General features: G+C 42.4%; 1 protein-coding gene and 1 pseudogene across 1 annotated transcript in view; both read right to left on the bottom strand.

Moving 5' to 3' along the window:
- Window positions 1-15,305, bottom strand: part of LOC119186943 (zwei Ig domain protein zig-8) — a 209,735-nt gene that overhangs the window by 12,503 nt on the left and 181,927 nt on the right. Inside the window, exon 3 of the mRNA XM_037435291.2 lies at window positions 365-575. Coding sequence (XP_037291188.2) covers window positions 365-575 — 211 coding nt within the window. The remainder of the gene's footprint in view (window positions 1-364; window positions 576-15,305) is intronic.
- On the bottom strand, window positions 11,506-11,632 carry LOC142788208 (U4 spliceosomal RNA; annotated as a pseudogene).

Genomic DNA, 15,305 nt, shown 5'->3' with positions numbered 1-15,305 from the left:
TAGGCCTCGTAAGATTAACAACAGAGGCTACGGACATTTTAGTTTAATAATAAAATATGTGTGAGATTGTGATACCTTTGCTAATATATATATATATATATATATATATATATATATATATATATATATATATATATATATATATATATATATATATATGTATATATATATATATATATATATATATATATATATATATATATATATATGTGTGTGTGTGTGTGTGTGTGTGTGTGTGTGTGTGTGTGTGTGTGTGTGTGTGGGAAAGCGTTTAACAAGAAATCTTATGGCAGCGTTTGAGAAGAAACAAGAAAACAGGCCCCTCAATACATTCGTCTTCCTACGTGTGCTCATGAATACTTACCTAGTACGGTGAGGTTAACGAAGTAGCTGATCTTCGGGTCTGAAGAGACTTGGCATTCGTAGAGACCCTGATCCGATAGCTGCACGTAGCGCACCTGCAAGGCCCAGTCAGACGATCGTTCCAGGTGAACCGCCTGAAAGCGATCGTCGGCCGTGTACGTGTCGAGACCCACAGTGAGTACGTTGTAGTCCCGCCTGCGTATCCACAGAACCTGCACATGGAAATTATCGCGCAAGCACACTGTCAGCCAATCGCAAAAAAAGCACAACACTAATTCATGGCCTTAACAAAGGTCTCATATGTCGGCACTGCTACAAGTAAATATTCAGAATTGATAAGGAGGTGATGAATATTTTAATCAGCTGCATTTTAACATCAATTATCTATTTTATTTAGGTTTGTCACGTAAATTTTTAAATAATTATTACCTTATCTTTTGTACCAAGTAAACATGCGAATACGTATTTCGGCAAAGATCACGATAACTGTGATCTGATATGGAAATGAACTACGGACAAAGCAATTGTCAAAATGACCAAATTTAGCAAACACATATTATTCAAACTAGCTCAAACTAGAGGACAAGAAGTAGATACTTACAACAATTAAGTACTTTTTATAAGGGGGGGTAGATATAACGTGGGCTTTAGTGTTTTTTTGCTGTTTTTTTGCTGTCCAACAGTATGGCTGCATATATGGCGTTAAAATAGCTAACCGATGATGGATTTTTCTTTTATTTGCTTGTTTTTTTATCTTTGTACTTTTGGCAAGATTATCACGTGACGCCGATTGCGCAGTTATTCTGGGTCACTTTTTTATATGTTTTATTTTTATGTTCCTTTTGATAGACTTGTCCGTGGCGAGTGTGTTGTAAGGGTCTACTTCTGGTGTACAATATGCTACACTATGTTTTAACAAGCACAGTGGTTGAAAAGACTACAAAAACAATACCTTTCCGGCTTACCAAAACGTCACAGAGTAATTAAATGCTTGGACTGGCGTATGCCAATGAGGTTCGATTACATTGTCACTACGACCTTAGATGCGTGAAAAATTAACGACTGCGTAAACATTCTTGTTTCCCGAAAGACCCAGAGATTCACTACTGTAAGGGAATCTTTGGGAAGATAATTTTTTCATTGCATGAATCAAATATATTCGGAAAGTTTATTTAGTTGTGCAGGTTTTTTTGTCATTTGAATTCTTCTCGCACGCAATACCTCTTCTGTACTTTTATCCAACGGTCTCCAATTTGTCGAGGCTCAAACAGTGGGTGAGCAACGGTGTCCTATGCAAAAAAAAAAAATGTGTTGACGTGAAGTGTTGTATCTGTGAGAGCTTCCTGTACACACTTTAATCAAGCGCTTAAGAAGGTTTTTAAAAAGTTTAGGACGGTATGTAAAATATGACATCATTACTTTCTCAAATATAACTTTTAATCACACTGCATATGCTTGAGTCGTGACGACCGAGATTGTGCTTTTCTGGCCCAGAGTGCACGAATTAGTCACCCAGGTAAGTGTCATAATAGATGGCACAAGTAAAATGCAAATGATTCTAAACTAGTCAAAACAAATCATGGCATTGAGAAAGGACAAGTCTAAATGCAAGATGTGCGCAAGTACAAAAGATTCAGATGCAGCACTTGTGGTTCGAACGAGCTGGTATTGGAACTAAGAAGCACTAATCGTTTATTCATTTTATAAATGGCAATATGCATAACAGGCTTCGCAAGCGTGGCTGAATGGTCTTCTCGTACGTCATACGCCGTTAGTAAGTAATGAAGGATCGTTTTTTTTTTCATCAGCAAGTGTCGTGGCTCCTATGAGACTTATTGTTCTTTTTGTTCTTGCTGTTGTGCATTTCATGCCTAATGCTTTCGTGAACGCAAAGTGACGTTGCTGATAAAGGGTAGAAAGCAAAAGTTATATGTTGTGTCAGGTGGCGTCGGTATATAAAATTTTTGAAAGACAGTAATATGACGGTCTTTGTAACTTTTCATTATGAAAACTTTGCCTGATGGAGCTCGAAAAAAGGAAGAAATAATTTTCGACATATACATTATTTGTCGGAAACTCCACTGTCGTTAATTTTACTATGGTAGGTTCTTCTATAAAATAGATAATCAAAGCTTAATATTAATTTTCAATTACATGCATCATTTAGTTAAGGCCTAGAAATAAGGCGAAAACTACTGCCCCGCCACGGTGGTCTAGTGGCTAAGGTACTCGGCTGCTGACCCACAGGTCGCGGGATCAAATCCCGGCTGTGGCGGCTGCATTTCCGATGAAGGCGGAAATGTTGTAGGCCCGTGTACTCAGATTTCGGTGCACGTTAAAGAACCCCAGGTGGTATAAATTTCCGGAGCTCTCCACTACGGCGTCTCTCATAATCATATAGTGGTTTTGGGACGTTAAACCCCACAAATAAATCAAATCAAGGTGAAAACTACTATATTAGTCTTCAAGGCCATCCAGTATCACTGTTTGAAGGCTCACGTGGCTTAGTGAATAGTGAAAGCTGCGCTTTTTTTTAGTGCATCTGCTTTTCCTTCCAGTTTCATTCATATTTTAGATGCGGAAGCATCTTATACTCGCGCCTTGTAGTGCGCCGTCCGCGCCGTCCGCGCCGTCCGCACCGCTTCTCGAACATTCGACAGCTGACACGCGCGCATGCGCCGTCGCGCCGTCGCCCACCATCTGTGCCGCGCGCGCTTCTCCTTCGAGAACATACGACAGCTGACAGCGCATGCGCCGTCGCGCCGTCGCCATCTGTGCCGCGCGCGCGCTTCTCCTTCGAGAACATTCAACAGCTGACAGTGCATGCGCCGTCGCGCTGAATATGTACTCAAGGTCAGCGCTCGCTCGCTCAGTTGCCGCTCGTCGGTTGGTTTGTACGGCGCGTCGACGTCCAAGGTCGCGGTGAAATGAATTCCAACGAATCCACAAACACAATGATCGACGTCCCTTCGACCAGCGCCGCCCTTTTCATACGTGTGTACGTGTTCACTCATTTAACACCCCCTCCTACAACCACGTTAACCAATTTAGCCATCTACCCAAGTAAGTCGCAATTTAACACCCCATTTCACAACCACGTTAACCAATTTAGCCATCGACCCAAGTAAGTCGCACTTTAACACCCCGTTAACCAATTATATGCTCCGCATCCTCCTCAGTGTGCCCCCGAGGGAAGCTGCGGGCAATTTTTTTTCTTTCTGTTTCTCCTGCCTCAGTGTTGGGTAGTAAACCATGTGCTATGATTCTGATTGACCTTTTTGCTTTTCTCTTATTATCTCTCTGTTCCTTGTCACTTCGCAAGCGTCTTCTGGCGGAAAGCGCGCTGATTGGGGTACTGTGAAAAATCACTTCACCAAGACGAAAAAAATCGCTTTTATTTTTAGTCCCTCTAAGCTCGTAGACAAATTATATAAGGCTACTTTTAACATTTATTTCATTCCCCAAACGTGAAATTCCGAGGCTCGCGAAGGATTATGTTGATGTACCGTAGAACAAAAAGAAGACAACGTTAAGACCCATATACGGAAGTACGAGTTTTAGCAGAAGACCATATCTTTTTTGCATTGTTGCACCACATGAGGGGCCCAGGTTAGAACAATATATTTACACTAGTGTCTGTTTATATTGGTTCTTTTCTCATGTTTGCGTTGTTCTGCGACAACAGAAACGAGAGACACAAATAGGTTGTGTTAGAACAGTAAAACAGCCTGTTGAAGTTGTCAGAACATTGAGACATCTTCTCCGTTTACAAATACTCGCTGTTCCTTAAGTCACAGTCAGGTAATGCACTCAATACTATACGGTCGTCTGCACAGAGCACACGCGCCATCACTAAGACTAAATGCTTATATGTGTCACCAAACTCTAAAAGTAGCCGTCGACATACCAATAGTACCAGAAACTTGAAGAGTGCATACGAGACATCAAACATCAATAAAGAATGCACATTAATTACGAGCGAATTAAATCATTCTACATAAAGTTAGAATGAATAAGAGGAAAATGAGTTTATCTATCAGTAAGTAGGAGTAACTTAAAGTAACTTGAAGCAATGAGGTGTGCATGAAGTGTAACTGAAAATAATTGGTGAAAATACAACAAAAATGACTAAGCGAAAATTGACATCAATTGAGTAATGAGAAAGATGTGGGTATTATAGCCACTGGGCTAGCTTTCCCCGATGTGACGTAATGCAAATGCTAAAAATATACGATCTCAATATTAGCTATGACTAAAACAAGGGCTCAACCACGCAATGCAGAAATTACAAATACGTGGCCTCTTCGAATAAAACTTTTTGTCTGGAATGTTTAAAGGACAATTGATTATTTTTTTGATACGAGGGGTTTGTATGTGTGTTTGCATTGCATGTTCTAATTGAATAGCTAGGTTTTTTTCTTTGTGCACGAGGCTATCTCGTCGTTTCTCCTCAACCTGAAGTTCTTAACCTAAATTATAAAGTTTCAGCTAACAATGTGCGGGCGTGTGCTGCCGAATGTGTTGTGTTTATCTCTCTTCCCTCTCTGCTCTCTATCTTTCATCTCCCCCATCCTCCTCCCATGCGCAGGGTAGCGAACCGGCTGCTGTAGGCTGGTTAACCTCCCTGCCATTCTTTTCCTCCTATTTTCCTTCCTTCCTTCAGCTAACAACGTGTGATATATTAATCATAGCAATGCAGGTATGTAGTAATATATGAAAGACCCTCATTCATGTTTCCTGAGCTACAGTGCGCAGCAAAGTGGCATGCAACTCGAGCACCACAGTAAATTTGAGTAAACGCCAGGAATTCGTAACGACTACCACTATCAGAGGAGCCTGCAAAGACCACACAATAACTAGCTTGAACTAATGATCACAACTATCTTTTCTAAACGCTTATATAGGAAGTCTGATTACTTTTTTTCCAGCAGGGGTGGTTTGAGATTGAGTTCTAACCAGTTTCTGGGTTAGGATATTAGCCATCTATAAAGAAAGAAGGAACTACCCCTGTATGGGTGTGTAAAAATGCTAAAAGCGCAATGAATGGTGTCCTAATTTAAAAGTTATACCATCATTTACTGTACGTGGTATGAAATAGGTAGTAGCCAGAAGATCTACTGCAGAAATTCAGTGTCATAAGCTGAGATAAGTGCAAACGGTAGTGTAACAGCAAGCGTTTTTTTATTTTGTTTTTTCACATCAAAGTCGTGCATATCGATCACGTCAAAACACACGCGCTAAAGCTTGTGGAGTAACTCCAACTACGAAACAGCGGCCACAAGGAGTCTGCTTGCCTGATCGGCGCAAAAATAGTTTCCCGCAAAGCCAAACTTTTTTTCGGCCCGATCAGCGGCTGAAAGACTTCCCACCCGTCGTGCGGAAAAGTTTAGCGAGTTAAAAAGTCGGGACCCGGACCGGTTTTTCACGTCAGCCAGAACCTCCCAGAGCAGCGAAGAGACTGCATAATAAGGTGCGTTCGAGCTAGTTGCCACGGCGACCACACTTCCTAGCTTCCGAAACAAAGGCGCCTTATAAAGCGTGGAGGCAGCTTGTTTTTATTATCCTTATTAGTATTTTCTTTGTCGCTCGGCGAGCCCTTCGGAGAACCATTACCATCGCTGTTTTGGGCGACCGGCGGCTGCACGGCGCGCCGGCAGGACGATAAGAGGTCCCAAAGCGCCAGCTCTATTTATGCCTATAGACACACACGTTGTTGTAATTTTGAGCCGTTTAAAGCACTCAGTGCTCGTAGACGAAAGTCCTTCAAGAGCTGCTTTTACGTGAACCGTGTCGGTCATGTTGAGGACACTTCTCTCCGGCCTTCCGCCTTCCGCGGGTACTTGTAAGGATATTCGAATGAATCTCTCTTAAGCGACAAGTACACCGCAGAACAGTATAAGAGTTTTTCCTTATATAGTGTAAGCAGCAGTAAAACAAAGACAAAAGAATTCTTGATGTAATGGTGAAGTCGGTGAATCGGGGATAGAAAAGCTTTGAAGTATGCAAACAAAACAAAAACAAAAAAAACAATTCAGAAAAATGTACGAAAAAAGGGGAAAGGCGAACCGAAATATAAGTACGAACTAAGCAGCCATTTGTAGAGGGCCAGTTATCAGGTGAAGATACTTTTACCACGACAATCTTTAATTTAGAAAAATACGGACACGCCCAGACCACACGAGACATTCGGAGCCATCTCACAATAGGCTTCCTTGCTTTTCAACTGCAAGAAGGTGACCATTAGCGATATTTTTCGTAAGAACAGGAGGTTGTGAACAAGGCATCCGTTGGGAAAGCTGAAACTTCTTCTTTCATATTATTTTTGGTGTCCATGTTTTTACTTAAATTGTCACATAATTATACATTTCTAAACTTTTTTCACGTGTCTATCAATCTGCTGCGCAGTCAAAGTTGGATGCTAGTGTGTTTTGTCAAAACAACCATTTGCGCTTGTTACTATTCATTCATCTTATTGCAACAAATACGGTATTTTCACCAACAGGGGCAAAGCATTGCTTTGATTGATATGTGGGGCTTAACGTCCATATACAACCACATGATTATCAGAGACGCCGTTAGAAGGCTCCGAAAATTTTGATCACGTGGGGTTCTTTAACGTGCACCCCTGGGGCAAAGGAATAAATTATGACGACACAGGCACATGTTCATGTTACGTTGTCTTTTTAAGAAAAAAACTCAAAAAATTGAAAAAATAAAACAAATTTCAAGATAACTGCTTTGTTGCACAAATTTCTAATGAATGCAACACAGACAACGTTCGTTCGGCCACGTTCATGTTTTGTAGATAGCAGACCAAAACACCGAAGTAATCCAGATCATCATACTTAGTTTCTACAAACACCAAAGTGGTAGCGTTATTATTGTATTAGAAACTATTGCAACCCAAGATTACATTTTCAGGTGAAAGCTTGGGCTTCATTGAGCGCCATTTCGATGGATCGAAAATTTTTCGGGATATTCTGCTATGGCACATGCCTTTCATGAAGGTGGGAACTAAGGTACACCGTATGGTTGAAATAAAATGTTTATCATTATGTTATGCAAGAGCAGGCTTTCGTATAAATGTGCACGCACCCGTATATCATATTGTCGAGTTTGGCAATCGTGAGCATTTGCGTCTTGCAGCTGGTCCATTGATTTTCGCCACGAGAAACAATACTCCATGGAGACGACTCAACAAGGAAAAAGAAAACGCGAGTCAGAGATTGTGAAACAGAAAAGAAACTTCTTCCTACGGTTGCGTTATTCTCCCAATTGTAGGAAAGATAAACTTGAGAACCGTTGATGAACGACCATTTCCAGCAAGGTCGATGGCTCTGCGACTCCCCCGTCTATAACGTACCACCACCATGCGCTCTTCCCTAAACGACTGCAGCTCCGCAGGCTCCGGTTGGTTATTGCTTAATCCCAGAATGGTTGCTCAACAAACGACCACGCGGGTGTTAAAACATGCCAGCGGCTATTGAACAGTGAATACCTTTTGCGGGTTACAACATACCCATTTTTCTTGCTTCATTCCTATGTGTATACTTACTTTATGTATTACATTCCAATCGACCACCTTATTTGTGCTATTTATGGAAAAAAAAGACAGAGAGAAACACACCTAGAAGAGTGCTTCAGAGGGCACAGTTTCGCAGCCACAAAAAGTGATACAAAAAAGGAAGAAAAACGGGGAGAAGGGGGGGGGAGATGCGAGAGTGGTGGAGTGAGACGTGTTTGCCACCATCGTTTGGATAGCCTCTCCAGCACGTCGACACTACAGTGTCACTGGACGCGCAGTTTAATCAACACCGGCTCAATCAACACGCCTGTATAGGGTCGCACAATTGTAGTCGCACATAGCTGCGCAAGGCGTAAGCAAGGAAAGCGACGCGTTGCCTAGCTGTGCCTCATCAAAATTTCCATTAGTAAGGGCTCACGCGTCTCGCTCCTAATAATATCCTTGAATGATGCAACGCCCGAGACTCTCGGCTTGCGTAAATAATGGATCACACTTTCGCGCCGTAGATACCCGTTCATATGTTATTGAGGCGATCCTCCCAGTGCCGCCAAGTTACGTTGCGAGCTTGTAACGCCAACGCTGTCTGTGCTGCTAGAGCACTGAGTCCCCAATCTCCCGCGAGGGATTCCTGCCGGAAATAGCGGCTGCATCCGTAGGCAGCTCGACTTTGCCACTGCTCTCAGCACCTCGCTTCTGAGTGGCTGCCGGGGTAACAGCGTAGAACAACGCTACAGCAAGCAGCAAGTCGCAGTAATGGCTGCGCACTGCCATCGGCTACTTACGTTCTATTCGTTGGCACAAAAAGTGTGACCAGAAACATTCGAACTCCTTTTTCTTTATTCTCACCAATATTGAACGTGATGACGTTTCCTTTCATAAAAGTTATATCTTGATACGTATGCACCAACAGCTTCCATGTGCTTCCTTTTGTATTAAATATTACTCATTATTGCCTGTGCAGCGAAACAAGGGGTTACAATTGCCACAACAGACGCGAGAAAGTCAACAAGGTATACAATTTTCAATGCGCTGAGAATAATAGGAAACACTGCGCAAAGCTGTGACTCCCTTGTTTCGACGGCGCCCGCCGCTGTTCGTTATTTCCGCCTACCTTCTTTTACTGTCTGACTTATTTATTATCGTGGTGTGTCTGACTTCCCGTGCTGTTGTTATTTTTTTATCATATTTGCGATGACTTACGCACCCAAAGCACAAAGTTATTAAGCGCACGCAATATAGTGGACTTCAAGTGAGGGCTCTGTGCGTGTTTTCTATGACATGTTCATTACGCACGGTGCACACGCATTTTCAGGCTCTTTCCTCAACTAACTATGGCCGCCATGGTAGTTCAACCTATGACACCGACTTTTGTGACGCAGCACTTTAGCCGCAATGTTTTATCGACAGGACAGCGTCACTATATTTAGATAAGCACAAATGTGTTCAATATGCGATATACCGATTATAATATGCTACAGTGTAGGAAATTAAATAAAGTAACTGACTTCAATTTATCTTACACAAATGTCAAATATACCACGCACAAGCTGGAGTCAACATATGAACCAATATTCCATCATTTTCATTGATGATTGTTAACAGTACTACCAGACACAAGGAGGCGTTGAGTTGACAAGTGGCATTTGCAAGCTCTACAGCGTTAAATTGTTTGATAGCGTTAATGTTTTGTACGAATATGAATATATTGGTAGCTAAGTGCATAAACTCTTGCATAGTGAGTATGCGTGTAGATATCTTCTCCAGGCTTGGCTAAGTTTTCTAGTGCTCTGTGTTTGTATTACTTCTTCTCGTGTTTCTTCATTCCGTCATACAATGTGTCAGCATACTTATCAGGTGTATAACTATTTTCAACTGCATGTGTGTTAGGATATAGACAAACATAAAAATCTGCTAGGTTTCTTGTACCGTGACAATTGATGTTATGGGAAGCATGAAATGAAAAGTGGCCAGTGGTGTAATTTTTAGTTGAGTGAAAAGTTTTGAATGTTTTGCTTAATGTACGTAAACGTGTACACACATACATTCGTATAACACTTTCATATCATCAGCTCACCGGAATTGTACAGTTGCGTAACAATACCGACAGCAACATGGGTATTACATACAGCAGATCAGGTCAGCTGATATGTAGCGCTTGTGCTCGCGAGGAGGGTATCCCTGGCTTCTACTACGCAGATCAACTTGAAGTGACGTTAATCCGACTTTAGTAAAGATGTCCATTTTTTTTAACTTGAATGCGGGAGCATCGACCACCTAGTCTAAAGGCACCTGTTACGGGCCTCCCAGTGTCCAGTTCCCGGCACAGCCTAACAGAAAACAGCTGCACAGGACTGTTTACTGTGGACATACACGTATTGTCATTCATTTCACTGGTGTTATCCGTTACACTGCCCTTATAGACTGAGTAGTCAACTCTCGCACGTTTAGGTCAAAGAAAGGGTGCCAGTATATACATGTGTAATGTTAGTAAAACTGCCAGCATGGCAACTATAGCTGACGTTTAACAAACATTACGCCTACTTGCACCTATAGGAATAGTAAATTTGACATTGTCAACGCTAAGTAAGGATTCGTTCTACAGTTTTCTAAATGTTCTACAGTTTTCTCTTCTTCACAAAAAGAGCAAAGCAAAGAGGAAGTCAAGCCTGCTATGAATAAATGAAAAATTAAAGGAATACGACTGCGTAATTAGTGATTGAAACTTCCAGACCTCTGTTATGACATGAAGAAATTTTCCAGGGTGTCACAAAATGGTTGAAATCAAAAGAATTTTTTAAAGATTGTGTAGAGAATTGCTGAAGGGTGCTTCACAGTTTTCTTCTTCATATTGATTTTACAGTGAAAGCTGTTATGAGATTGAAACAAGAGTCACATTCTACCCCGCCTGCACTTTCAAACTTCGTTGCAAATTGACTCTAGGTAGGCTTGATGTCGGGAACGAATTCTGGTAATATGAATAATAACGCGTTTTAGAACAGCAGAAAGACAACCAGGCATCACACAATGCGAATTGCGCAACGAGTGGGCCATTGAACGGTGTAACCTCATTAAAATAGAGCTAGGCATAAGTGTACTTGTAGAGGTTGCTCAAAGCGTAATTCAAGCATGTTCCAGAAGCTGCAGCTTCTGGAAAGAGGCTGTTCTAGCTTTCGCTATGACTGTGCTGCGCGTTCTGCGCGGGTTTGGCGTTTATTCATTTTGTACTTGTTTGATATATACATGCACATACGTATGCGAGACATGACAGTGACAGCAACGGCAAACCTCTGCCGTTGCTCAGTCACAGTCACAGTCAAATAAAAAGCCACCACCTTTCGCTCTTTACTTTGTAGCAAAACTGTGTTGCAACTTCCTGAAATTGTCGCCGAGATTCACAAATCCCAAACTCATTATTTGCATAGCAAAACACTTTGTGTATGTGGGAGCAATATTAGGTAGAATGTGCAAAAGTCAGCAAATAATTCGTTCAGACTGGCGTCTCATATATGCTTTTTGGTCGATAAAACGCAGACGATATTTTGCAAGAGTGTAGAATTTCTTCGTTTTTTTTTGTCGTAAATACGTGTTACCAACAATAGGGCTTTGTTTATGTAATTATCATTCGTTGAGCCTGCATATATTCAGTGGCCGATAAGTTGTATATCATAGGGAAAGTTTTCAACTAGCAATGGTCACTCCTCAGTTGAGACTTTATTGGATGTGACACTGCCTCTGCGCAAAGCTCATTGTTAACAAAAGGGCTTGTACCCTTACGACACAGCGTTGTTTATTTATGCATTTCAGTTTTTTATCGTTTACAAGTTGTTGCTAGGCAAAAATGCAGAACGTTAAGAAGGAACAAATGATAATTATTGATAAAAGTGACATAAAACTGGCGGCAGCCGATTATGCTAGAATGTATGTCCTATGCTTATCTAATAATTATCTGTTATTACGACGAAACGGAGATTTTCGCGACGTGTATATGTCGCAGTAAAATGAAAAGGAGCGTTTTACAAATTAAGGCTTCTGGCATAGTTAATATGAACAGCATAACCACAAACTCTTTACTAGACATTAAATTAAAGCAAAGTTTTGAGGCCCCTCTAAAAGCTTTTTTGTTACTCAGTATATAGGGACTCTCTTGGGTCATAAACTTTTTATTTTATTCTTTGTGCTCGAGTCTGGAACCGGTACAAAATGGGAGGAGAAAAATTCTGTCCGCCGCTAACCAAGCAAGCGTAGAATCAAGCAACGTCAGCGCCATCTAACTAGCGCGGGATGTGTCAACAACTCGGGAAACACGATTCGCATCCGTCCGCGGATTGCCGCAGCCGCCTCTGTGGGGCTGTGATGCGATGCACTTTGGTGGCGGTGTGACGACGCTCTTCGGGTCTCGTCGAAAAGTTCAATCGCGTGTGACGACAGCGAAAGTCTCTTATCGTCTCCACGCAGGCGTTTTCTCGTTTGCTGTATTGCGTTCACCGTGCAATTTGTTATTTCATTCTGTACAACCGTCTCCCCCTTCGTCTCCCACACGACCGTCCCATTCCCATAGCGTTTCCTCCCGGACACTCTGCTGGCGTTTCTTGCGCCAACCTTTATACTGCCAACAAGCTGGCTTTTCGCTTCATCTGTTGCTTTCATTGTGTCACCCTCATCCACGAGTTTAATATCACGAGAGCGCGCAAAATATTAATACAAAGAAAAAAAAGAATGATAAAGCTCCGCTCCTGATATTGCTAGGCTCTTGTTACAGCTGGACAGGAGAACCGACGCACTGCCACAGTGCTGATGGAAGACGACGAGTCAGCAGAAATGGCGGGCGAGATGAAATAACGCGAGAAACCGAAAACAAAACCGAAGTGGGCCAACGTCTTTCAGGCCTTGCGAGAAGCTTCTCTTGCTGACCAGCAAAAAAAAATAAAAACAAAACACGAAGTTATATCTTTTTGTCTTCATGAAAATATTGCTTTGTTTAGACATACCACAGGGCCTAGCTGTGGCCATAAAAAGCAGTAATCACGCTGAAAGACGAAGCATAATTTTCACGGCTTTCAAAGAGGCATTTATCTTTTGAGGAAGAACTGTGTCAGCAGATAAAATCACATTGTCCCCCGCAGCGGTGGTGCAGCAGTTACAATTTTTTGCGGCTGACCAGAAGGCCATGGATTCGATGCCGCCCGCGATGGTCGCATATCTATGAATTCAAAATGCTGGAAGTCCATCCACTGCATGATGTCAATGTACGTTAAAGAACACCAGATAGTCGAAATTTCCAGAACCCTCCCCAACGGCATCCTTCACAATCGTGTCGTGTTTTGGGGACGTAAAGCTGCGGATATGATTATTATCTTGAAGCACGTTGACCATGGCCCATTCGCGAGTGGGCTCACAAACAGGTCAGCAAAATTATTAGCTGCCCAGGAAACAAGAATGAGTTCAATCTCAGATAAGTGTAGATCAATACTCTACGCGGAGATACATCGACGCACGCACAAAGGTAATCGTGAGATCTCGCATTTGTTTTTTAGTTGAGAGAAAAATATTACAAAAATAAATCAATTATAAAAGCATGAAATATTTTTACAGTGACTAAATAATTATGTTTTGACATATAATATTGGGCCACCAAACTTGCAATATTATATAGAGGTCTGTCTGAATGAATACTTCTGCAGGTATTATACATATCGACATCACGAATGGAATTTCACGTTCCTCTTTAAATTTTTCGTTAAGGTAACTAGTGCCACCCGACATCCGGCATGCTCTTTCAAGCATTCTCGGTGACTGCAGACACGTTGAGAAGCCTCAAACGATGCGAACAACTTAAAAAAAGCATCGCATTGATGGAAGGCGCATGACTTGCGTTGTTGAGTTTCATGTGCGAGCGTCAATTTAAACGCAGTTCAAAATCGAGGGCTGTGCGACACAGAAATTCAAAGTACGCCGCTCGCCATCATGTCAGTCATCTCTTGACAGCAGAGCAAAAAAAAAAAAAAAAACTGCGAGCTTCGCCTTTCTTTAGCGTTTTGTTTCATCCTCTCATCACTCGAAGCCGTTGCTTCAGCGCGCTCGCCTTTCGGGAACCGCAAACTTTGTTTCGCTCGAAACTCTCGCGCCTGTGCCATGCATGCCTTTCCATCGCTGGCCCATTTCCTGCACGCGGATTGGCCGTCGTTCCGCCTGACAAGCGTCTGTTCCAGTGCGACCGGCAGCAGCCACAGCCTCGGGGCATCGATGGGGCATCTGTCAGAGCTGTCTCGTGCGCCATGCTTTGGAGCCGCGAGAGGCGGCTGCCTCCATGAGACTAGAACTGGGATATAAAAGGAGGACCAAACCTTTTTCGCCAAAGACCTTCTTCCGCCTTTGAGGCAGGCCTCCATCCGCCTTGCCTGCGTTTTGTTGACATCATCACCTTTTTTTTGCTTATATGTACGAGCTGAGGTGGTTATCTTTATTCTCTCAAGCGGTGGTATTCCTCGTGCATCCCTTCATTCACTTCCTTTGTGTTTTTCATTCACATGTTCGACTCTTGAAACATTTGTTTTTTCTTTGTGTGGCTTTGGCTGCCTCGTGTGAGAACATAGGAAGCCCTACCAATTTCCTCGCGATCAAGCGCGCCGATATAAAACCGTACAAGAGCCGTCACCGTGACTATCGGTGGTGTAGTGGTCGTCGTGGCCTTCCTCCCGATTCACCATCCCGTCTTCTTTGAAGCAGCTGGTGCACAGCTGATGGCGTTGGCGCTTGCGACTATGCGGGACGTTGTCAAAAATATGACGCAAGATTTTAGCTGTTGAATCTATTATTAGCGCAGGAGAAAAGGCGTCTGCTGGCTTTCTTCGGCTATAACTGTTCGCCTGCAAGCCCTGTTGTCACAATTGTTTTATTTGAGTAGGGCACATTGGAGACGTTAGACCCAGAGCGGGCGGCCGCGCAAGATCACGTACGTAAAGTTTGAGGGCCTTGGCAAAGAAAGCTGTCCAATATATGTTTCAAAGAACAAAAAAAAACAAGAGTACAAGAAGCAACAACGCTTTTTGAATCTCATGTTCGCGACACTTTTTACCTCGAAAACGAACAGTCAGACTGGCAATAACAAAAAATAGATGCGCACTGTCGTGAAACATCAAACTAAACACACACACACACACACACACACACACAAAGTAGAAAATATAAAAAAGTACCGTTATTGAAATCTGTCAAAAGAAGAAATGCGTCAGTATGTTTAGCGCTCTTTCTTGTATTTTTTGTTCAGATGTCCCGAAAATTGTGAGCACCACCTGCTTACACTATTCGAGGCCTCCTGGCCTGTGCGTGAGCATGCTTGTTGATTTTTCGGGATGCATTCATGTGCGTGTGAGTCAACGAGCGTGTTTGTATGTGTACGCTCGTTTGTTTGTTCCTT

This window comes from Rhipicephalus microplus, unplaced genomic scaffold (genome assembly GCF_043290135.1).
Source record: "Rhipicephalus microplus isolate Deutch F79 unplaced genomic scaffold, USDA_Rmic scaffold_47, whole genome shotgun sequence".
Lineage (NCBI taxonomy): Eukaryota > Metazoa > Arthropoda > Arachnida > Ixodida > Ixodidae > Rhipicephalus > Rhipicephalus microplus.
The sequence above is the reverse complement of the archived record's forward strand: the minus strand, read 5'-3'. Positions and strand labels throughout refer to the sequence as shown.